This window comes from Corvus moneduloides, chromosome 12 (assembly GCF_009650955.1).
Source record: "Corvus moneduloides isolate bCorMon1 chromosome 12, bCorMon1.pri, whole genome shotgun sequence".
Lineage (NCBI taxonomy): Eukaryota > Metazoa > Chordata > Aves > Passeriformes > Corvidae > Corvus > Corvus moneduloides.
Window position 1 is genome coordinate 4,608,377 of NC_045487.1, and position 25,386 is coordinate 4,633,762.

At 41.7% G+C, this 25,386-nt stretch overlaps 1 protein-coding gene across 1 annotated transcript in view; it reads right to left on the reverse strand.

Annotated features, from left to right (window-relative positions):
• The window catches only part of CMIP (c-Maf inducing protein), a 131,748-nt gene that overhangs the window by 40,071 nt on the left and 66,291 nt on the right, over window positions 1–25,386 (reverse strand). The window contains exons 2-3 of the mRNA XM_032121753.1: window positions 21,461–21,586; window positions 13,019–13,069 (exon numbers count right to left, since the gene is read on the reverse strand). Coding sequence (XP_031977644.1) covers window positions 13,019–13,069; window positions 21,461–21,586 — 177 coding nt within the window. The remainder of the gene's footprint in view (window positions 1–13,018; window positions 13,070–21,460; window positions 21,587–25,386) is intronic.

The following is a 25,386-nucleotide window of genomic DNA, read 5'->3' on the forward strand; positions in this document are numbered from 1 at the left end:
GGAAGAGGTGCTGGCAGTGTCCAACACACATGTTGGCCTGTCCTACAAAGCCCAGGTGCATCATGTATTCTGCAGCATCACCTGCTGGCATTTTGTCCTTTAACTCATTATCTTCATGAAAACAAAGAAGGTATGGCATCCCAAAACTTGGCCATACCCATATTCTGCTTTTAATAATACCAGGTGTCACTTACTTCCCATGGTATTCTGAAAAATACCTAAGGTTAACTTGTTGCTAACAGAATTTTCCCTGATAGTCAAGAGATGGGCTTAAATCACCACCTGAATCCACTGAAAGCTTTGCAACTGTGTTCCTACCTGCAACACTTACCAATATGAAAAAAAAAAAAAAAAAAAAGCTATTTACCTGAAAAGACTAAGTCTATAAAAAGTCCCAATCCAGGCAAAGGGCTGGGGCTGGGATGAGTTTATGGAAACTTTTCTAAATCAGGGACTTCAAACTGCTCATGCTGCAGTAATCAAACTCTTCATGACCTTCTGGAAGTTCTGTACAGAAAGACAAATGTGCTGCTCTCTAAAATAGATGCAAAACAGCAGCAGCAAACTTTTGCACTCTACCATGTTTTCAGGTCACAGCATTTTTTTCATATTTCATTTTACCCAGTGCAAAATGCTGAAGTGCATCAACTTCTCTGCTACAGCTGCTTCTGTGAATGCAACTGCCTTGGTCAAGGCTCACTTTCCTACAAATTCCTTGCCACAGGCCAGAGAAATGGAGGGAAATATTGTAGGATAAGCACTTCTGATTCTCACTCAATTAAGGTCTAAATAACACTTCATTTTTTGCCAACTCATACAAAAAAGATCGTGGTAAAATCACCGTTATTTATTACATTGAGACTGGCACCTGTGAATCTATGTCCTGAATAAATACACCCAGTGACATTCTCTGCCCCAAGCAGCTCACAGTTAAGATGATTAAAAGCAAGAAGGAGAGAAAGAGCAAGAAAACCAAGGTGATTTCCTTGAAGTCATATGGCAAGCCAGGAACAGAGCAGAACTGAGGTGTTCTGACCCTCAGGCCTCCAAGGCAATTGCTGGATCCCGGCACCCCAAGGATCCAGCACCACTGGCAGGCACTGTGCCCGCAGCCAGTCGAATGCTGCTGATACCCTGTTGCTATGCTTCCCCATCTCAACATCTCTGGCCACCATCTTTTTCAGTCTACCCTGATTCCTCTGTTTTCTTTCACCAGTGTCTGCCACCTTGCTCCAGATCTCACTAACCCAGGCAAGAACCTCCCAAGGCTCAGGTCAGCGCTGTCCCAGAGCTGACGGAGTTCAATGGGTTCAGCAAGCGGTGACGTGGGTTCAGCTGTTACTGATGCACGAGCTGGAACAACCACACAGACACTTCCCGCAGGCACAGAGTTTGTCCTTTGCTCAGGTACCACTGGAACAGTACCACTGCAAAGGGAAAGAATGTTGAAATAAACACAATTTTGACAGGATGAAAGAGAGATGAAACGCATTTCTGCTTGAGCCAAGAAAAGTGCAAAATGGACATGGGACAAGGGGGAGGTCACAGGCCAGACTCCTCAGTCACCTCCCAGCACGACACTGGGCAGCTGCGACACTAATGCACTGAAGAACTTGCTCCTGAAGCATATTATATGTCTTATCTACATATATATATATATACACACACACACACACATCTATCTCTACCTCCTTTGCACACAGCTGTCACCTGACTGCCCATCCTTCTGGGCTTCTGCTCTCTGATGTGTTCAACACTACTGCAAAGATATCCTTCAGTAACAATAGGAGATGAGAGGATGGAATGGGAAGGATATTCTACCCAAGGGAAAGAAAGAAAACTAAAGCCACGAAATTCATGAGCTCCACTGAAGACAAACCTGCATGCAAATACAGCGTGTGTGCCTCCAAAAGCTGAAAGCAACTCAAAAATTGTGGCTTCCTTCCAGCCCCCCTAAGCAGGGACGGAAGAGGTCATCCTTGGCAGACCTCCCCACTACAAAGCAGAGAAACCGGGCTTGTTTCTGCTGGTGCCTTCTCTTCCTCTCAAATCCCTGCACAGCCCTTGGGTCTCTAAGATGCAGGAACACAGCTGGTCGAGCCAAACCCAGCTCTACCTCAGTCCTGCATTTGAGATGCTGTAAACCCAGCTAGAAAACGCAGAAGGCCAACTGTGGCTCCAGCTGCACTTTGCCTGGGCTAATGCGGTTACTCTTGTAATCAGACTTGTCCACAGGGGAGACATTTTTTGGCATGGCCGGCACTGGTGCATTCCCTGAAACCCTTCATCCCTGCTTCCATTTCCTTTTGGCAAACACTCCCATTTCTTCAGGCCCCAGTTCCAGCACCAGCTTTACACTTCAGGTTGGCAAAACATCAGCTTTCATCCTGCACACAGCAACTGCTGTTCTGTGTTTTCCGTACCGGAGCCAAGTTGGGGTTTGTTTTTAATGTTGCTTTGGCTATGCGGAATTTCACTATGACTGCAGATATGTCTCCAGCAGAAGCACAAGCCACTCCCTGCTCGCAAAAAGCATTGGTAGAGACAAAGCCATGGTATCTTGGGTTGAAAATTCCATGTGACATCTTCCCAAATGAAGAAATATTCTAAAATATATTGCCCGTGAGCATTTTGGTGTTTTGGTTTGGTTGTTTTTTTTTTTTTTTATTATGCAAAAGTCACACAACACCTTTTCCTCCTGATCTTGGGCAGGAGAAAAAACTTCAGAACAGTTGATCAACACAGTTGTCCCAGACATATAAGAGAGGTCTGCCCTAACTGCAGGCTGGTGAGGGGGAAGTTTACAAACCCTCCTGAGGTGCTTAAATCTCTTCTGCGGAATGAGTGAGAAAAACCTTCACAGAGAGGTTGCTGGCCTCGCCCAACAGGGCAGGAGCCAGACACCCTGCTCAAGCTACAGGACTTGAACAGCCTCTGACTCACTAGCAGAAGGAAGGTTTTAAGCATGTTTAGACACAACTGCCTCCTCCTCCTCTTGCAGGACACCTCACTGCTCCCTGCTGCAGCATATTTGGCCCTTTTCTCCAGAGCAGCAAACGCCCCACACAGCCACTGTCTGTATATCAGGATCTCAGTGTTCTGGCAAACCCCACAGCTTCCAGAGGGGTGAGAGTCTGACCTGCTTTTGTATTTGCAGCATGACCCAGAGTCAGAAAAATCATGTTCAAAAAAGAAAAAAAAAAAAAAGAGCAGACTACTAGACAAAAAAGCAGGAACACGTTTACCATACACACTCCACACTTTCTGAAGCCTTCAGCATACTAACTGCACTGAGTGCACAGGGGCAAAAGGTAGTATTAAATAACCAAAGCACAGAAGACACTGTGTGACTGTGGATTTTGACAGGCAGCAAACAGAGCACAGATGACACAAGGCACTGTGACATTAAGTGCCACCTAGGTGTGGTCCTTGCTGTGTGCTCCTCTGTGCAAAGACCTACCATTACTGACTGCATTATAAAATGCCTCTGACACCCAGCTGAACTGATGCAGGCTCCTAATTCCTTTTAACTTCATGCCTTTTATGTTCCACACATGACGGCTGTGTCTGTGGAACCCTGGCATCCACCAGCTCACAGCCTGTGGTGGGAATAAATGACTTTGCCACTGCAGAGAAGAGATATTGTGTAGGAAAAAAAAGGAGCACGCACAATCTTATCGTCGCTGCACTTTGACCGGGTCTGGCAAAGCAAAAGCTGTGCACAAGGCCACCATGGAGCACAGCCAGGCATACCTGCTGTGCAGAGCCCCCCCGCTCTGGCACTGCACCCTTCAGATTCCATTTAGGCACGAGAGAGTTGGTCATCACCGGGAAAACAGGACGTGGCCTCATCTGCAAGGCTGCACAACAAATGCCAGTAATTTCAGGCATGTGAGAACCCTGATCGGAAGAACTCACCACCTGAGAAACCACCTCCAGCGGGGATTAAGCAGCTACTATTGCTACACATTGTAGTAACTGCTAACAAAAGATAACCTCAGAAAGATAATCTATCCCCCTTTTATTTTCTGGGAAATTCCAGTAAGCTGAAGTAGCACCAAGTAGCACACAAAGCAATTATTTCTTCCCAGATATGCAAAATGGATTAAAAAGCCACGTCATCCCTTTTCCTTATTACTCTCTATTGCTGGCAGTGGACACCCTCAGCTTTTCCTGCTCTCCTCCCCTCTCACCAGTCAGCAAAACCTTCCAAATGGACGTTTACCCACCTGTTTCACTTTCTCCTCCTTGGCAAATGTATTATTTTGCTGATTTTCTAGCTCCTCAACACCATAAATGGCTCTGAAATTGGCTTCTCTCTTGTGCACCTGCATCATCAATGTCGTCAGCAAGAGAGATGTGCACGGCTTGAGGAACATGTTTGTGTCAGAAAGCTGCTGCAGAGCCTTCGGGAGAGCACGGACTGGATGCTGATGTGATGCTTGCAAGCATCTTAAAAGGGACTTCAGAAAAGCAGGGTATTTCTATCTTCAGATCACTGGGCTTTGGAGCACTGAATTTTCCAGTTTCTCGCAGGCAGATGCCCAATTTCAGAGCAGCATTTGCATCTAAAACATTACCATCACTTTGTTCCATGTTTTTGTATTGCATCTTATTGTGCCACATCAGCACAAACCCCCAAACCTCCTGCAACTCTTCAGTCTACCAAAATGCCACTGAATCCCTGCAATTTCTTTGTTTTCCTTCTCCTTTGTACAAGTGCTGTGTGATGTGCAAGACTAAATGAAGACTCGCAGTTTTCAGCTTTCTGATCCCAAGACTCACATCCTCACAGAGAACCAGAGATCATTGGGGTGCTCCCAGAACCACTGCCCACCTCGTGTTCAGAATCACTCACAACATCCCTGCCACCCTTGATGGATCTTCCCTCTGGTCACGCAGCCTAATCCAATATTCCCATCTTAAATAAGACAGTAAAGAGCACCAGAGACCAAGCTATGGGAAATAGCTGCAATGCAATGGCTTCTGAACGAAGAGAGGGGAATGAAGGACACACTTGCTTTTGGATACTCTTTTTCCTAATTTTAAAACCATCAGTGTTCTAGGAAAAAAAGACAAGGAGCTGTGACACACAAGATGAACATAAGGCTTACAGCAAGAGCTAGAGCAGATGATACAGGCTGTGACACTTGCAATATACTGTTTTACAATTTTCTGTGGATATTAGCAGCAGTTTTATAATCTCTTAATACATTATGTATACTATGATGCACTCCACATACCAATTGTACTGGAAGAAATAAATGTAAGGACAAAACCGTGCAAGAAATGAAAGAGAAATTTAGAACAACACCTAGATCCCCTTTGCTCCTTCAGGGTCATGGAGGTCTTCTGACAGCAAGAGTTCCCATAACATCCTGAATGCAGAATTGGGCCCCATGGCAGCAGCTTAACAAGGCACTTAGCACGTGTCATCTCCCAGAGTCAGGTTTTCACATCCAGTGCATCATGCAAGGAGGATAATTACACTCCTGGGAAAGACTATCAGTCTTGTCCTGTCTCCATAAGAGATCTCCTAAAAACAGATTTTCTCTGCAGCTAGGAACCTGAACAAGAGAATAATTTTTGTGCAGCCCTATACTATGACAGCTATAGATGAGAAGTTGTAGTTTGGTGAAATTCTTGGTCACCATGACCTCGAAATCCTGAATTGCGAAGAATTAGTCATAAGGCCAGCGCTGGAATAATGTGGAGGAGCAATTCACCGGCACAAAACCCGAGGATCCCTCCTGGCCAGCAGCTCAGCATTCCTGAGAAACAACATACTCCAGCAATTGTATCTGCTCCTCTTCAGAGCCGAGACCTAAGCACACGATAACAAGCTGACCTGTTTATTCAGCTGTTTTTGACACCCCTCCATCTTCAGACCTAATATTAGTTTGAATAGGACAGCATCCAAGTCTAGAGGGGAAAATTTAGAGCTGGTCCTGACTTAGCTAAAGCAAGATAGAAAATAACTATCTAGTTTCTACTCAAATTTCACCACTTGGCCATTAACTGGCTTGAGTTCTGCCTCCTTAAAAAAGGCTGTTTTGGCAACGCAGGAGGCAGTTATGAGTGCACAAAGCATGTGTGCCTATGGCTGGATGAGGGTAGGGCGGCTCAGAGCAGCAGCTCAGATCCAGGCTGGCATCCCAGTGTGTTGCCGAGAGCCTCCTTGGGCTGGACAAAGTGCTGTGCTGACATGGATATGCTGCTCCCAGATTTGAAGTGATTCATGTGAAGCCAACACAGAGCACAGACTGTGATCAGCTGCCACTGCTGCAGATGTACCTTATAGGAGGAACCTGCTCCAGTGGCCCCCCAGAAAGAGTGAGGTATTTTCCCAATGCAAAGGCAGTGAAAGCTTAAAAAAAAAAATCTAACCATTCCACCTGTTCCAGTTCTTAAAACACTACCAGTGTTTCATAAAATGAATAGAAGAAAAAACTTTCTGTCAACATCTCGTCTGTTTTTCATCTATTCATTTCCACCTCCCAAGTGAGATCTGTGCCTTTCTGCCGTGGCAGCACAGCTACCTCTAGCAAAACGAGATCCCAGAAACAGAAAACAAGGCCAAGAATTTTCAAGTGACTTCTGATAACAGATGGCCTGAGACTGTCAAACTTGTGCTGGAAAATGAGAGAGGCAACAGACTTCATGTGCTCATGAAGATGTCTCAAGCCAAAAAGAAAGTAAAAATAAAGACAAAAAAGACACCCCCCAACGTAACTGCAAAAAATAAATGTTATGGAAATAAAAGGCTGTAAGTATGACAAGATTTCCATTATGCTGCTACTGAATTTGCAATGAGGTTGTTCAGATTACAGACAGGGTGGTTTTTTCAATCACCAGATGAACAGCAGGCACACACAGCTGCATTTCATGTTACCTTTCATATAGAAAAGAAAAACAAACCATTCCAGCAAACATCAACTTCACCAAGAGAAGAGTCATCAAAAACTGAAAAACGGTCTCACTATGTTCACCAGAAAGCCCAGTACCAGTCTCACTTCTTGGCAACACAGATCCATTTACACACCCCTTGGAGGCCAGATCTAATCCCTACAAAGTCTGGCCTAGAACAGCATAATGATGCAGAGGAAAGGCAGGATATCCCAAAAACCTGTTCATGGTCTCCCATAACTGGTACCCAAGCATTTCAGAGGAAGAGTACAACCACCAGCCAAAAACTTGTGGGCTGCCTTTTATCTGTCCAAGCAATAAACCTGCTCATCCAAAACCAATGTGTCATCGAAGCCCAAAATGCTTCCAAAGCCCTGAGGCTTTGAAAGGCAAAACTTAATTCCACAGCTTTGGTTCCCATCATTATATTATTGACTTGCACATAGACACAAAAGGAAAAAGAAAAAAAAAAAAAGCCATTGTTGGCCTAATTGCATGATAATTATTTATTATTTTACCTCAAAGTAAAAGAAAATTAAAACTTCCGTATTCTGTGAAAATGCCTCAGTGTTTCAGCTAAAGAAAGCAAAGAAACAGCCAAGACAGTTAAAGTTTTGTGTGCTGTGTAACCATCAAGGAGAGGCCTGAAGTCCAGAACTACCACTCCAAAGAACTGCTGAGCTCTTCAAATAGTATTTTCACTATGCAGCAGAGCACAGGGCTATTGAATTGTCACAGTATCAAACCTTCCTCTCCCAGATCGTAAATTAGGTAACTAAACACACTGGCCCTTTTAACTATATCCAACGTGATTTTTTTCCAGATCTCACCATTTTAAGGCATGATTTAACCCAGATTTAAGGCTGTAAATTTCTTTAATGCCATCATTTAAATTCTATATAACCCCCACTCCTGTATCAACACTATTTTTAATCATTACCATGGTGACAAAGCCGTAAAGGTGCTTTACACAAGGAAGGCTTTACCACACTTTTGAGAACAGTTGCTCTTAACTTAATAATTTGCACTTTTAAATTTCAAAGAAGAGTAACTCAATCTGAACATTCACCATTAAATATAAAAACAGATATGTACTCATGGCTATTGCATAAAAAATATTCAATATTAATGAACGAGAAATTCATAACCTGGTCACAATAAAGACCAGAGAGCATTCATCATTCAGGTCAAGTATGACTTTATTTTACAGTCAATCCCTTTGCAAGTAATAGGGCTGCATGTGCATGGAAGTATCTGTTTCCTGAAGACACAGATAGAGCAATCCCTGTGAGAACCAGGGAAGTATTAATCCAAAATTAAAGTTTTTGAACGAAGGCCAACATCGCTTGTTTTAGTATTCAATGCAAAATGTTTGCAAATCCCAAATGACAACATTGTTCCAGTTTCCTAATTCATGGGATTCAAAACATGGGGTCTGGGTTGCAAATGAATTTTAAAACAAATGGTAATGTGACTGTAGACTGCGAGTCAGGGGTGTGCATGTATGCTGGGCTGCACAAGCACGAACGGCAGGATGGGGAGGGGGCTGCTCCCCTCAGCTCAGCACTGCTGAGTTCATGTGCCAGTGCTGTGCCTGGTTTGGGGCTTCATAGGCTCTCAGAAACCTCCTACCACCTCAAAGTAAACCCTGCATTGTGCGAGGACAAGCATGGCGTGGGTGGGGAGAGGACCAGATGATGTTCAAAGGTCCCTTCCAACCTAAACAATCCTACAATTAGCACATTTGCACTGTCCCTGCTAAGAGATGTGTAAACTCCCTAACCAAGCAGCAGTACTCGTTAGGGGACACACGGGCACTGGTTAAAAGCATCAGTGGGAAAGACAAGGTACAGGCAAGCCTTTCTAGAAAAAGATCCAGGTCAGAGACACACAAAGCTCAGTTTGAGTCATGCTTCATGCTTTCCTGCAGACCTGGGTCTGTTCTTTCTGTATTGTGTCAATTCAGGACATTCCCCCAAAGGCTGTCAACTGACATGTTTCACTGCTGCATCACCCAGCTGACCAGAAAACACGAGCAACTCGCCCCACAATGAGGGCAGTGTTCGGGGCTTACTATCAAGCACCATAAAAAACGCAACATGCCCTGCATGACCTTAGGTAAATTCCCACTAACTAATGTAATTCTATACCTGTGCTCTGCACCACAAGAGAAGAACTAAGGATCCTTGGGAAAAACCCTCACTGATGTCTTTCTAACTCAAGTGCAACACGGTACTAAATTAGTCAAGTGTATCTTTTCATGATTAATACTTTTAGCATGAGGTGTAATGGGGCTACACATTTTCTACAGAGGATGGTACCTCCCTGTGCTCAGCACTACAAATGCACAGAAAGTCTTTAGCCCAAAGAGAGCAACACAAACAAGTAACAAAGTAGATGGATGCTGGCTGGGAAAATACCAAGGGTGTGTATTTGCTTATTTGTGTGTGTCCCAAAATTACTAGTCCCAGTATCCCTCAAAGCCAAGTTTAGCTGTATCCATCCCCTACAGAAGTTGGTTACCGCTGTATCTGCCCTGGATCCAGAGAGGGCAAAGAACTGCATGAGTTACTCTCTTTTGGATATCCACAGAAAGTGTTGTTATCTTTATTAATACACGGCTATGACTTACCAGCTTCCACATACCAAAGATTATGTATCATGGTTTCAATCCAGCCTCCTTGGTAGAAAAGAACTTTCCTTACACAATGGATTAATGATTTGTGTTTGAGGAGCTGGAGAGTTGTTAACATGTTCTGTTTATTCTCTCAACAAAGATAGTTTGGCTTAGCTACAACCCAAAGGAAATCAGGATTTCTGAAAATAGGCTGAGGTGGCCAAAAATCCTTTAGGAGTTTTGATACTCATTGATATTCAGATTAAATTAGGAATTATGAGTAACCCTTAGTGGGAGGGCTTGGAATGGAAAACCCAGAGATAAGATGACGACATAAGGAACACTCACTCTATCCCTACACCCCTGCTGACTTCATTGAACACAGTATTCAAGGAAAAAGACACAACTAAAAAGCTGTGTAAGCATCTTGACAGCTAGTTAGCTGGATGACACATAAAACCTCTCGGAGCTGGATCTAAAACATGGATAATTATGTGTTTGGTTCTCTTTTATTTCTGTTAATCTGTACTGTCTCTTTTATTATTCTCTGGGTCGCAGGAAGAAATTATTCTTGATTTTTATTTCCATGTTTGTCTCTAGAAAAAAAATAATTTCCAGGGTGCCAGTTGGCAAATTGAATTCCCACAGCATGTTAAACCTTAGAACTGCACCACATTAAAGCTCTCTCACAGACCTTAGCACCTTCCTACAAAACCAAAGTATGTGCCAGAACCTAAAGAGCTTCCCCAAGTATTTGAAACACAACTATTCACTGTTCTTGCCCATTTCTCACGTAGCTCAGAGTACATGCAGCATCTGACTCCCAAGGCTTCAAGCACAGGAAAAGGAGTCAGAAGGACACTGACACAATATGAATCTGCTCTCACAATTGTAATTTAGGAGGGGGCAATCCCCACTGCTGGAAATTCTCAGAGTATCAGTTTGCCATCTGTACAATGGATTCCTCCAGCCTTGTTTGGGCAGGGCAGGGGAAGTAAAGGTCTCCTGCTCCACTTAAATCTAATGCCAAGTACACTGGGGCTCTGGGTTCAGCTGGGCTCCCTAAATGCTCCCACCACACAAGTACGAACAATAGCAAGATCATCTCTGTTGAATGTTTTCCCCTGAACAACTGCTACAGCTATCTGCACCGGTTTGCATCTGTGTTCTACATCCCACAGAAATGTTTTGACCCATTATTTGTAAGACCACTGGACAAATATATCATTCATCAGCACAACCACCCAATTATAATACAGCTGCAGCGATGTCTCTGCCAGCTGGTGCTTTGTGTAAATGCCCCATTCCAGAAGAATAGCTTTCCTGCTTTTTGTGGGTTCCCTCACTACCTGCTTAATCATCAAACCTTACAAATTATGGAGTGAGATGAACCTTGGCACCTGGCTCTTAAAGTCATAGGCCACAGTGCCAGTAAAGTGATAAACTTCACTAAGGTAGACACACAACTGCACTCCCCCAACTCCCCTTCTACACTGGCAGCTTGTCCTGCTTCTTCATCCCGTTGGGATCTCACTTAAACCTGCCAAAGAGCAGGAAGTTACCAGGTGCACTTCCTCTGAACTATTAAGCAACAAAAACCACCTAAATTACCTCTATTTTAGTAAAGAGGAATTTCTTAGTGCCAAGTACCTGGGCAGTGACTAAACCCTGTCACTGTTCTTATGGGAAAACACTATTTGCTATTCTTGGTAAAGGGAAGGGCTTTCAAATCAAGATAATGTTTCACTTGTTTTTCAGAAACAAATTTAATGGGGGTGGGGATGGGAAGCAGGGAAGCAAAAATAAATTCTACTTTGCACCAAGTTAAATTACTCAGAGTTTCCCAAAATGAGAGGCTTGGGTCAGAAGCACTGGAAAGTTTAAGAAATACTCTTTTAAAAACAACTCCCACAGAGCAAAGCTCCCTCTCCATGACTGAAAGGCATGTAAGCAAGCCAGGTCACTCTGTCTAGCCTGGCTGGCTTGCTTTATTTCTTTCTCCGTTTTTTTTTTTTTTTTTTAAGAATGGTAGGGCCATGTTGCACCTTCACCACATCTTACTTGTTTTTTTTTTTTCACAATTGCACCTCCAACCCCAATTCTCCCCTCACTGCAGGAACAAAGTGGGCATGAGCCACCAGCACGCTGGTATCACAACCATCCTGGCTGGGGGTGAAGGAGAAAAAGAAATTCCATCATCATTTCTATCCATGCTTTCTCTGATCATCCCTGCCTGCCAAAGCAGGAGAGAAAATAATGGCCACATGGAGATACTGCCCCTGCATGCTTTAAGTGCTTTGTTATCCTCAGGAGTTGCAAAAAAAAGCAAGGCTGGCTGGGCATTGTGTTAATGATACTGTCAAGAGGCCAAAATAAAGTGCTACACCAACACCCGGCCTTCTGCTATCAGCACTGCTGTTCCACTCTCAGTTGGGCAATCAGGGTAACAGGCTGGAGAATATGCCAGAGGTCTGGAAAAGGAGATCTGAACACTTGGCTTTTGCTGATACAAACCTGGAACCACTCAGAATACGATTGCACCAGGCTGATGGCTACACAATGCACACCAATACTGTAGTTTTGCCACACAACTGTTTTGCAACTATCAAATACACCTACAACAAAACCAGTTTGGTGGGAGGGACTTCCATATATTTTTCCATGTGGTTGCTGTCAGCAGGCTGAAATCTCGATAAGCTGCACAGCCAACTTGGCTGACTTCACTGAAACCCTGCTGAAGACAAGTCCTGAGCTGAAAAGCTACTGCTTGTGTTTCCCACTGCAAGGCAAGGAAGGACAACCACATTCAGCATCTGGCCAAAACTTGTTTCCAACTGCATCAAAGATGCATACAGATTCCATCCAAAGGTCAGCAGCTATGGTTTTCAATGAGGAATGTGCTGCTTTTGAGAGACAATGTTGTCACTGTGATCCACTTTCCCTACTTAGGGCAATCAGTCCATTGTTCCCACTGAAAATGAGAAAGGGCTTGAGGTCTCTGAAATGGAAACTGCCTTTAATTCCAAATCATCCTAAAGCATAAACATAGACTGATGCATAACAGACTGATGCTACATATACAGTAAACAACTCTAAAAGACACTCTTTCTCCCTAGCTTCTCAGGAAAATAAAAAACAAACAAAAAACCTCAAAATATCCCAAAAGTCCAGAGGATATGATGAGGTGTACTCATTGTAGCATATTACACTTCACAGTACAACTAAAACCATCCAATCTCTATTCTGTTTAAACGTGTATTTACTGCCTATCTACTTTTTGAAGCCAGTCACATGTTGATAAAGCTGGGCTGTGTAACAAGTTAATTTGTCCACTTCATTCATGACACAGACAAGTTAAAACTGCAGACATGCTCTGATACAGGGTTTCTGCAAGAAAAGACTTTAGCCATTCAGGGCTTTTACAATGAACAAACAGGGAATTCTAAAAGGTACTCTTGGAGGCAGAGAAGGAAGAAAATCAAGTGCAGAACTTACCTTCCACTGCAAAGAATGGAACCACTGATCCCTCAGGTAACTGTTTGCAGCCTGCAATACAGAAAAGTTACAGACTTATTAGTTTCTACCAGTGTTTCAGGTCACTCAGGCACTGTATATTATAACCAGTTTGTTTTCACAGAAAGCAGTGACACAAAGACCTTGCTGCATAATAAAATACTGAACTAAAACCTTACAAAATATTAAGTTCCTATGAAATGGTGTCCAACCCAAAGACTGTGAAAAATCCTCCCTGATTTCAATCAGGTGTGGGTCAGATCTTTAATGTCTGTAGGGCATTTGCCTCTGCCATTAATCACTAGAAGCAGAGTAGGAACATGGGCTGACATTTTACTAGGAGGGGTGGGTTTTTTCCATACTCTGGTTTCTCTTCTTGCCCTGCTCCTCAGCTGGCCCCAAAGCAATTCAAATAATGTCTTAGCTCTTTCAGTCATATTAAAACAGTGAGAAGCACAGCACACACAGACGTGCAGATACATGTACAGACTGTTTGCAGCAACGGCATAAATGTTGCAATAATCACTCCCAGCCATCACCCATTTTTGTCTGCATTAAGCTCAGCTGCCAGAAATTCCCAGTGTGAAGCCAGGTCGTAGCCAATGAAGGAATAGTTCAACACTCCCAAAGGTCAAAAGGCTTGGTATCAAAAAATATAAAAGCATGTACAGTGACGTAAATACGCATGCCTTAACAAGGTGACATAAGTCTGAAATATTTGAGTGGGTAGAGATGCCCTTTGGCTTTTCCAGCTCCACCTCAACGCTGCCAATGGGCAATTTTTACTCACAATTCAAAATGTTTTACAAAAACAGTGAAAATTACAGGATAGCCTCTAAGTCCATGTTCAAAAAAAAAAAGGTGAGGTTCTCTGCCAGTCAAAAAGCACCTACTTCTTGAAAATTAGAGCATCACTTATCAAGTTTCACTCCCCAACATCTTTCCAGGCAAGTATTCAAAATCCACACCACACATATTTCATCTCCCAACACTGGTGCAGTTCACTGATAATGGCAGGAATACCAGAATTAAAACGCTACATGATTACCAAAAACGTGTTTAATCTCAAGGTCAGCTACTGATGGCTCAGTGACATAGACTTGGACTGATTACTCTCAATTAAATGGAATAATATCCTTTTATACATGAATTACATATTATTTATTTATATCTTAATGAGAATCAATTGCTCCTCCACTAGATGTCAAGGCAATAAAGCAGGAATAAATACATTATAAATAATCTTGGCTGACCACAGAATTTACCCAAAACTTTCCATTTCAAGAAGAATGCTGACATATCAGAATATGAAATTGCTACAAATGGAAACAAAAAACTTCCTTTTCTGTTTTCTTTTCTTTGCATGCAGTAAAAAATTTTAAAAACGTTTGGAGTGCAGATTTTCAGGATATTTTGGTCAGCCAGTATTTAATGATTTTCTGTTATTTACACCGTATATGTGTATGTGTACATTATAATGTATATGTGTACATTATAACACAAGACAGACTTCTTACCTATATGTTATAGAATTAAATTTCAATTCAATATACTTTATACTGTATTTTAATACAATGAAAAGGTCAAAAACAATTTGCCACCAAAAGGCAGAAGAATATTTTTAATATAATTAAAAAGACATGAAGTAAATATACTTAGATATTTCTTACCTTTGCCCAGACAGAATGCTCTAAAACCTCACCAGACTTCTTTGAAAATTTTAATTTCAAACTGAACCTTTTTTCTTTTTTTTTTAAGGAGAAAACTAGTTCATATAGGAGAACAAAACCCTTCCTTTCCAAATGCTAGCATCAAAGCCCTTTAAAGAATAAGTGAAACTGGAAGTTTTTGTAGGCTTGATATATACTAAGCAATTGCACCAATAATATTGCAATGTACACATCCACTGCATCCTTAAAAATTCAGGAAGACTGAGTTTATAGGACCTATGCAAAATAAGATACTGTTATTTAAATCAATAAAATCAAAAGGAAAAGGAAGTACTTCACTCAAAGAGGCAAAATGTCAGCCTGATTCAGTCCCTGGTCTGACACTGAAGTTGAAAGCAAGAGCCAATGCTGAAGCCCTAAACTGAGAACTGTTAATTATTCTCCTACTTCAATGATGTCAGTAGTACAGCTTGTAAGACCCACTGCAAATAATTAGAGAATATTTTGTGTGGATAGATTGTGCAAGTGACTGCAGCCCTAAGTATTAGTGAGGACAACAGCATCATGCAGAGGAGGAGGCACAAGTGGACTGCAAATATTGGGGGAGAAAAGAAATGAAGAATGCTGCAAGACACAAAACCAAAACTGGCAAAGGAAAGACTTGTGTAACTCTATGGCAGCAATATACAAAGAGCATTTTAAAAGTAAAATTAGCAAAGTGACTGGGTTCCAAGTGTGGGACCAAGCACTGTCTACAAATAGAATTAGTTATTGTAGAGAAGTGATCAAGCAAACTGGCATCTGAGTCTGGGTTAGGAGTCTGAACGACTCTAAACACGCAGAGCTCAGGCTGTTATTCAAGACCACTTCAAGACAAAGATGACAAAGTGAACAGAATTTAGAAAAACAAACCTTTAGGAAATCCCCACACTTCTAATGATCAGGACTCAGTGGTAAGAGAAGCTTGGAAAATCAGTGGCCATTTCACCAGCACTCTTTGCACCGTGTTCAGCACAAACTGAACGCTTTACCCCAACCACCCTTGTCCTGAGGGAGCTGTCTGCCACCAGCCCTCCCCACCTCTCCCAGGCAGCAGGGACTAATCTTCCCAGGGCACCCTTCTGGCCACCTGACTCCAGAAAAACCACAGCAATATGCAGGAAATGCTGGATCTTTTGCAAAGGAAAACAAAGATCTCACTCTTGCACAGCATCTCTTGGTCCTCCCTCCTCATTTTCAGGCTTACACTGAAAAGGGACTACAGGGAGCATTTCTTTCTTAACAAAAGAACAGTGAGTTCATAGCATGCCAGGATGACAGAAGAGCCACCAGGCTCTTGTGCATGCTCAGCTGCCCAGCCAACTCTGCAGGCACTGACTTACTCGAGCATTTGGGTTATTATGGGTAATATTTCTGAAGTTTAAGCAACAAGCACCAAAGTGTAAAGCAGTGGAGGGAACTAAAATTCATTTATGGGGCTGCACATAGACAGTTTTATCTGAGGTGCATTGATGGAACCCAGGCTTTCTGCACTGAAATCATCACTTCCTGGGAACTGACACCTACAGTTTTTTACTCCAGCTAAAGGCATACTTTACTATATTTGTTCAGCTCTAGGGTACAATAAAAAAGAGAAATGAGACAGTAAAGACTTTAAACCAGGCTTTCACTGGGCATTCTGACCGCACAGGGAAGGTTTTTCTTATTTATTTATTATTCCAATGAGGAAGAAGACTATCTACTTTAAGAACACCTACTGTTGGCAGTATTTTTTTTAAGATTAACTGATCCTGGAACTGTGTTCTGAAGGATTTTATATTCTCATTTTTGGGGTGTAAAGGTTCAGTCAGAGAGGAAAAGCCACCTGGGATCAGCTGTACTACAAACTTTACTCAAAGGATTAAACTCACCTGCTTTAAAAAGACTGCTCACAGGAGAAAAACTGCAAGAGATTAAATGCCTGCATATGCAAAGCTTTGGTCAACATGAGTATGAGTAAGTTTACACCTCTGCTGAAAAAGTATTTGCTCTGCACCCCAAGTACTTCATTTCTTAGTCAATGAGTAGGAATACAAGTTTATTATTAAAAAGCAGTGAATGTTTTAAAGGCAGATTTTTCTTTTTGCTCACAAAAATAGGAAACTGAACACTTGCTTCACACCAGCGTTACAGCCCCTGCAATAATTTGTACCCAGGCAAGGAGAAGACTAAATAGGAATCTGCGTGTTACTGAGAAACAGAACACCTGAAACTGCAAGAAACCGAGCACTCTAAAAATTATGAAGACCTTTGCCATTCCTTTAACAGTAAATTACCACCACGGCATCCCTTGCTACTTGGCATGTGTGTTATGCAGAAGAGTACAAGAACAGGCTTGTCCACGTAGCAAACTGTTCCCAAGCTTTTCCTTACAACAGTGTCCTTCACACATACACTTCTAGGGGATTTTGCCATGTGAAAAGATGTGGTAATAAGTGGGATTTGATGGCCCAGATTCTGGATTTGATTCTTCATGAGTTTATTCTGTTTCTCTTTCTCCCTCGCTTGCTTCCTGGTCAGCAGGATGGGGCTTTTGTTGTGCTTTTTTTCCAGCTGATATTCATTACTGGGACTCATAAAACAGCACAGGCTTCTCTGCCCCCATTTATTATCAGCTACAGGAACAGTGGAGCGTCCCAGGGCTGCAGGAAGCCAAGTCCCATGGCATGCACAGAGCTGTACAAAACCTTCACATTGCTGATGCACACCCCAGCACTGCCCCTCCAGGACTTGGGCAGACCTGCAAGGGAAACCTGCCACTCTTCTGGCTTAACTCAGGGTACAGACAGAGTTGCTGGGAATTGGTAGAAATGCCACTTTCCTCCTTAAGATATTCCCTGCCTCTCCTGGACTGTGGTCCTTGCATGACCTCTCCACACCAGCAGCACTGGCTGGACTTGCACTTAAAACAAAAGCCAGGTTCTCCAAGGAGACTAAAATAACGTGTTACTAAAAACCCAGTGGAAACACTTACCGTGGGGACTCCCTGGCACAAACAGCGTGCTCAAGCACCGAGCTGAACGTGTGACTGTTGTGCTTGTCAAGGCTTCCTGCTCTGTTTGTTTTTCCTTCTGACTACACTTGATTGCCAAGAAATGAATAAAACAACACGAGCGATAGGGATGGAAGTGGTGGCTTTAAGGCTAAAAGAAAGGACACCACAGAAAAGCAAGGCAGTACTGTCATGACTGAAATACCAAAGCCTTTTTCCTGGGAGTCTTCCTACATTTGGTGCACAGCAGCTCATGAAATTATACTGTAAGGTTTTTTTCAATCTCTTTCAAAAGGCTCTTCCAGTTATTTCACTACCAAGGGTAGCATTGTCCTCATAATCATCCACACAATACCATAATCACACCTTGTGCTCGACAAAGGGAAAGCAGAAGAGCAGAAGTCTAGCCCAGCTCAAGGAGGCCCAGCTATTCCTGATACTAAAGAGCTCACACTTCATCAAAAGCTAAATTTAGCTCCTATTTCCTGGCCTGAAGAGCTCGTGGCCTATGAGCTAGCTTTAGCAACACCTTCTTTCACACCTGCTATCCCAACTTCAGGGAAGAAAAAAAAAACTTTGAGATTTTGATTACTGCTCATGGAAAGGACCAGGGATCACATCATTTGGCAGGGGGAAAGAAAACACGAGCCCTCAGCATGTCTAGAAAACTGACAGTCTATGATCCCCAGAAACCTTACTGTCCGTGACTCCCACATGGGACAATGGAAATCCCCAAATGCCAGGCAGCGAAACACTCAGTTGTGTTCATTCAACAAACACTGAGTGGGAAGAACTCTACACATGAAAATGACTTTTAAATGTGAACCCAGCCCAGATTAAGCTGCCTGCTGCCTGAGAACCAGGTCTTCCTCCGAAACCCAGGTGGACACGTCCTGTTATCGTGATCCGATTTCCTAAGAGGAGATGCACCACCTCTGGCGCTGCCTGTCAGATTTCATGTGTTAAAATAGGTTGGGATAGGTCAGTATTGCCATGGAAGGGCTTCAGGATGATGTAAGGATAGGTAATGGCACTCTTCCCTCACTGACTCATTCCTGTGTACTAATAAGCCAGAAATAGACCCTGGTGACAGCAGACAGAGGGGATGAAAACTTGAACATGGACCGGGACTCTCCTGTGGCATTTTGCACAGAATTGTTTAGGTAGAAAATACCTCTAAGATCAAATCCAGTGTCTAACCCAAGCTCATCACTAAGCCACGTCCCCAAGCATCACATCTGCATCTTTTAAACACCTCTAGGGATGGTGACTCAATCACTTCCCCATCAGCCTGTGCCCTGAGAACACTTTTGGTGAAGAATTTTTTCCTAATAGCCAATCTAAACCTCCACAGCCTTTCCCTCAGCCACTAAGCAGGTCACCTTGTCACAGGAGGAGGTCAGCTGAGTCAAGCAGGACCAGCCTTTCATAAATCCACACTGCCTTCAGAAAGTGGAATCTTAAATTTTTCTCAAAAATGAAAAATTGGGAAAGCCTGTGATTCAAAAGTACTAAACTGCTTCATTTTATGTCAAATCATGTCAATAATATCCCATGGTATTAATGTAAAAACATAGATCAAAATATAAAATTCATATTAATCAGAAATATGAAATAAATTGGGAGGTAGTCAAAACAGTTCATTTAAACATTTTTACACACACACACACACATATATATACATACACACACACTTTATTTAAAGGCTTTGAAAAAAAATTAAAATACAAATTTCACCAAAAGTGCACTTCAGAACAGTACTGGGAACATGTTTTGGACTAGTTTGACTTGTTCCACTATCATACACTTCCTGATACTAGAGCTGGACATTACATCAGAGCATGCTGCTGCTCATATTAGCAGGGCAGAAGAATTTCATAAAAAACTGGAAGTCACAATTTCCCAGAGATGCACTGAAGTCTTTTAGAAATCTGGAAATAACTGAACTATGCAAGGGCTACTTTCTCAGCTCCTCAGTGAAGGTGTCTTTTGGATACCTTTACTCTTTGTTACATATACTAGAGAATTTCTGCTGAACTCAACTACAAGCTTTTTCAACTTGATTTCTTCAGCAGACTAAACATAACTTTGAGAACTGTTTTGGATTTGTGAATACACATTACAACTGTATAAAGGAAATCTAATTTTATACTGCCTCCAATCTGACCACATCTGATGAATCAAGATACTACCAAGGACCAAGTCATACTAAAAACATTTTTTAAAGTTTTTATTTTGAATTATGTTGAAATTCCTATAGTTATAATGTAATCTGATCCAGAGTGCTCAGCTGGGCAGCAATAAACAGAAGTCCAGCTCATTCCTCTTCTTTATGTAACTCATAAAGACACTAATCTTTTTGAAGAAAATAGAAAAGTATCCATGCTAAGATGATGCTTTTTCACAAACTTAATTATTTATATGTTTGGTTTGTTGGCTTTTTTTTTCCTTTTTTTTTTTTTTTTAGCGACAAAATGTCAGGCTGCTCCAGATTACAGCCTGGCTACCCTATCAATTTCCTTTCCACTCAGGAGGAAGCTGTGGGTTCAAGCTTTATCTTCTTTCCCATTAAGCAGACCCAAAAAGGCAGCTTCCATAAACTACAGAATAAAGACTTGGAAACAGAATTTGGAAAGGCAAGTGTAACTATTCCATCTGTTGAAACAGATACAAATATAAATGCTAGCACCACTAGAGAAATTTATGGAAAAAGCAGAATCAAAATTATCGCAAGTAAATCATCCAACTTGAGAAATTGAGACAACTTTCTGTCTAATTAATTCCATTAATGCATTAGGCAAGGAACATTTCAACAATAACAAGGACCCTAATCTAGCTGTTGGGAAATCATGGCTTGTCTTCCTGCCTTCCCCTTACAGTCCTACCTGGATGAAATACATATACACAATAGTCGTGGCTGTACAATCAACTGAAAAAGTAAAATCCCAAAGGGCAACAGGAACTATCTTCAAAACAACGTTGAGAAACATGAGAGAGAACCATGCAAGAATTAAGTTGAAGTCAATTTCGTATTTTTAAATTATGACCTTTCAAAGTTCTTTGGGGGCCATGCAGCCGGGTTTTCAGCTGCTTTTCCTACTTATTCCAAAGTATTTCCAAAGCTCAGTGCTGTGGAGTGCTCTTCTGTCATTAAAACTTGCAATGACCTAAGGGGGTCTATAAAGCCTCACAAGTGGATGAAGAAATCTGGAATAATGTAAACACAGTGTCTTCTGTTTGAAAACAACACTTAGAGAACCAGCATATATAGACATCCATAAAAATACACTGAAATATTTCAGTGAAGAATGAGTATCTTTTAAAAATAGGTATCTTGTCAGTTCCAGTGCAAGTTCTGAGTTTCCTATATGAATTGAAGGACGAAATTTTAAACTTTTTTCATGCTGGAATAGGACTATATGTAAAAATACAATCATTCCAGGCCTGTATCAATGTGCCTTTACACAGAGCACTACTTTGCTGCACAAAATCAGCAAGAAGATTTAATCACTGTGGCCCAAAATTTCCATTCTGACTGTTAAACACTACAAAGAGGTTCAGAGCTATCATCCTGAGAAAATTTTCTGGTGGTTAGATAATGTGACAATACCAAGTTCTCTGCCTTTTCTGAGTCCATCTAATTAAGATTTCATGCACAGGAAGCAGAAAGAAGTTGATTCACAGTAAGAGAGAAAGAAAGTTGTACTTCTATGTTTACTGTACCTGCAGTAGGACAGTACCCCCTGGGATTGTGAGCTGTAAACAGTACTTAGGGGCATTCTCCCAGGAGAGCAGTTGAACATCTTCAATAGCACTGTAGGAAATGGAGTTTTCCATGTACCCAGTTGGCTGCAAGAAAACAAAGGAGAAGGGGAAAAAATGTTTACTTAGCTATCAGAAGTTTCACAATTTCAAAGAAAGAACAGCACTACCAGAATTACTCTTGGTGTTGAAAATATCTGCAAAATCTAATTGGAAAGCAAAATTCCTCCCCAGGTCATTCAACAGAGAGAACCATCCATGCACCTTCCTCCAATTCCTTCAAGTGTTAAGATCACTCACATAAAAATAAAACCAGACCAAACTAAGGTGCCTGAAACACACAAATGTCAGACTGTCCTGGACCCAAAAATCAATGGAACCTAATTCCAGGTTGAATTGAGCTACTAAGGGCTTTGGCCAAGAACACGCTCTCAATGCATGAAGAGGCATCTCAACCACAGAGACACAACAACACTGTCCTATAGCAAGGTTGCTTTATTCCACACGTCCTTGTTCTTTTCCTCAGCTGCAATTCTGATCAACTACATCATCAAGATCCAGATGCCTTCATTTAACAGTGGTTCTTGGGGCTCCAACTCAAGTTTCAGACTCAAGCAAAAGCAAAGCAACCAAGGTACTCATCTCGGCCTATAGTTAAGCACTGTTTTCCTGCTGAGTGTGCTGATCTCCAGTTTAAAATGAAAGTCACAATTAAAACATAAATAAGGAACTGCATTTTGCAATAAAATGTACAACATAAACCAATAGTTGGAGGAAAACAAACTTAAACATGAAACTCCTTGTTAGTAACCCTGTAATTCTTAGGCTTTAGAGAAGTATAATTATCTCTGAGATAAGCTGAAATATAAATGTATCTATGCAAGCACACATGAAATTATGTCCTGAACTAAGTAAATACAGAGTGCTATAGCTGTGTATCTATTGAGTATGCATACATAAAGTGTACTTAAGGCAAGTAATTTTTAAAGTAATTGAATATTTAACAGAGGTCCTTAAAGACATCATTTATTTTGCTGTGCTAAAGCGTAAGTGAACTGATCAGTATTGCTGTGGCAGAGAAACTATTTTCATACAAAAATAATTAATCCCACTTCATGGATAAACCATAGACTTGACCATGTCTTTCAAGAGAATAGAGCTCATTACATTTATGAATTATTTTCTCACTATTACTGATTTACATATAACTTCAACTTCTCAAACTTACTCCCACTGTGCCCAATACATAAGTTATTTTTAACTGACAGTCTTGAAATAACGAAGGCAAGAGAGAAACCACATGTATTTCAGGGTCAAACGGGGCCAACTCCTAAAATCACAACACAGGATTCCTGGGGGCGAGTGTGAAATAAGCAAATTGCATTTGGAACGTCTCTACTTCTAATTGGTACAACTTTCTTCCATAAGCTAAGTAGGTGGTGCATCTGGAAACCTCACTTTGGAGTTACACACTTCATACATGTTTCTAAGCCCATAAACGTCATCCGCCAAAACACAGTGACAGCCCTGTCATCCACCTTTGCTGCTACAAGAATTCAGCTGTCTTTTCAGCACAAAAAACCCAGCAAGCCACAGAACTCAACCTCAATATCTTTTTCCCTAACGGTTGTTGCAGCAGCGCTCATTTTGCACCAGCCCTGGGTGAAAACAATTTTCACTGTCTCTTTAACGAAAACCTTGTTATGCAGGAAGTATGATAAACTTCTGCTTATTCATTTACCCACAATATTGTTCTACACTAGTGACTGGAATCCCAGTGGCTTAATGCTGATACTGTACGTCATGTGTTGCCTACTGGAGAGTAATTATCTCGTTCTCACAGGAAACCAAAGGCCCAAGATCATTCGGTAATCAGCATTACAACACTCAGGGAAAAATATCAAAACAGCCAACATAAAATCTAGTATGCTCAGGGGGCAAAGTTATCAAAAACATGCTCTGAAAGACTGGAGAAGGGAGAAATCCAGAATCAGTTAATGCAAATACAAAATGAAATGAATCAAAGCAATTTAAATTTCTCTTTTAAGAAGGTGTTGACTGCCCTTAATACCCTCCATTAACTTCAAAGAGGATTTGAGGAATTCTCACAGAATCTGTTCCCAAGAGAAGCTTCTCCTATACCTTAAATCATCCATTTAAACAGCATTAAAGACAACTGATCCAGTTCAGCCACATCTCTGTAGCCATACACAAGTGATTTCATCCCAGGCATACACCTCTTCTCACAGGACAGTCCTTTTCCTTAAGGAGAATGGAGGAACAGAGTTGTGCAGTTTGCCAAGGATGGGAAGACTACCCAAACCGTAAGATGGAATTATGTAGATGGTCAATCACTCCAAATGAAAGCCTTATGCCAACGAGGTACTTTATGTAGTGTTCATATGATCCCATGTCCGTACCTTCTATCTAGCCACATTACACAGGTTCAGTTGTTTGCTATCTTACTCAAAAAATGAGTAGCCTAAATATACTTCAATCCCTGTAAGCATCATCATATGCATTGCTCCTGCTTTCACTAAAAACATCATGTTCCAAGAAGTGAAATATTTTCAGTTCTGAAAACACTAGTTACAGGCAGCTTCACCTCTGTTTCACAACTGAGAGTGCCTAAAGCAAAGTGATTTACCACTCTATAAATCTCCTTAAAATTGTGCTGTCCAATACTGAACACCATCAGGGCTGGGCAGAAATGCTCTGAAGAAGCACCAAAACAGAGCTGTCGTCAGATCTGAGTCTTCCTGGAGCTCACAGAGCTCATAGAGCTGTGGTGCTCCTCATAAAGACCATGGCACTCACAAGGGGAAGGTCAGCCCCACACAAAGGTGTCCTTTCCCTAATCTCTCCACACACACAGATGAGAGGACAGAGCTGTGTTCCTCAGCAGTGTTTTCTCAAGACCAAGCACAGTTCAGCCATTTATCAGGAAATGGCCTGAGGTAAAACCACAGCCTGAGTCACTGGTTCCTCTTAAAACACAGGTTATTTTGACATTCAGGTATGTGAACGTCAATCACAGTGAATCATTGTGGTTGATAAATAAGCAGTGCAAGTGCTGCACGTTCTCATGTTGCAGCTGGTCTTGCTTGCACCCACCCCCCCCAGAAGCTGCATCCTACCCCCAGGTCTCTCCATGGAGAAGTCAAATTAGAACAACACACGAGGCCAGAAATGTGGATTCAGAGATTTGAAAATACCTAAAATGAGACAGATCCTCAGTGGGTCACCACGAAGCATCTGGCATCAATACTAGTCCTTAAGCAGCATTCCCACCTCCATCCACCCACTTTGTCTCTGCCCATACAAATATTTGTCTGGCTGTGGCGTCAGGCAGATCAGGGAACCCATCCAGCTTTTGCCAGATTACTTTTGAGCTACTTCAGCCCCATTTCTAACATGAAACAGAAAATAGTATGTTAACATAACTTAGGGGCAGCGTATCATGGGGAAGGGGGAGCTGAGGACCTGAATACTTCAGTTTAATTACTGGTACCAGACAATCTAAAGCCACAGCACTGTGAGCAGCAATATGTCAAGTTCAGTTGAAAATGCCCTTATTTAAGAAAATAGTAACTCTTATTTTTATAGTTGTCGTTTTTGAAAGGAGATTTATATTTCCTGGAAAAGTCTGAAATCTATGAAACTAAGCACGATAATGGACTTTTCTCCCTCACTCTACAAAATTAATCCTGACTTAGGAAACTTTGGCCAGAGAATCTACATATGTCAGCTTACAGATTTACAGTTACAGTTTGAACTTCTGGCTGTTTGCTGTTGAATATGTTCTGAAAAACTGTAAGAGATTCATAAACAAAAATGCAATTTATTACAACAACAACAAAAAAAACCCAACCAAAAAACAACCCCAC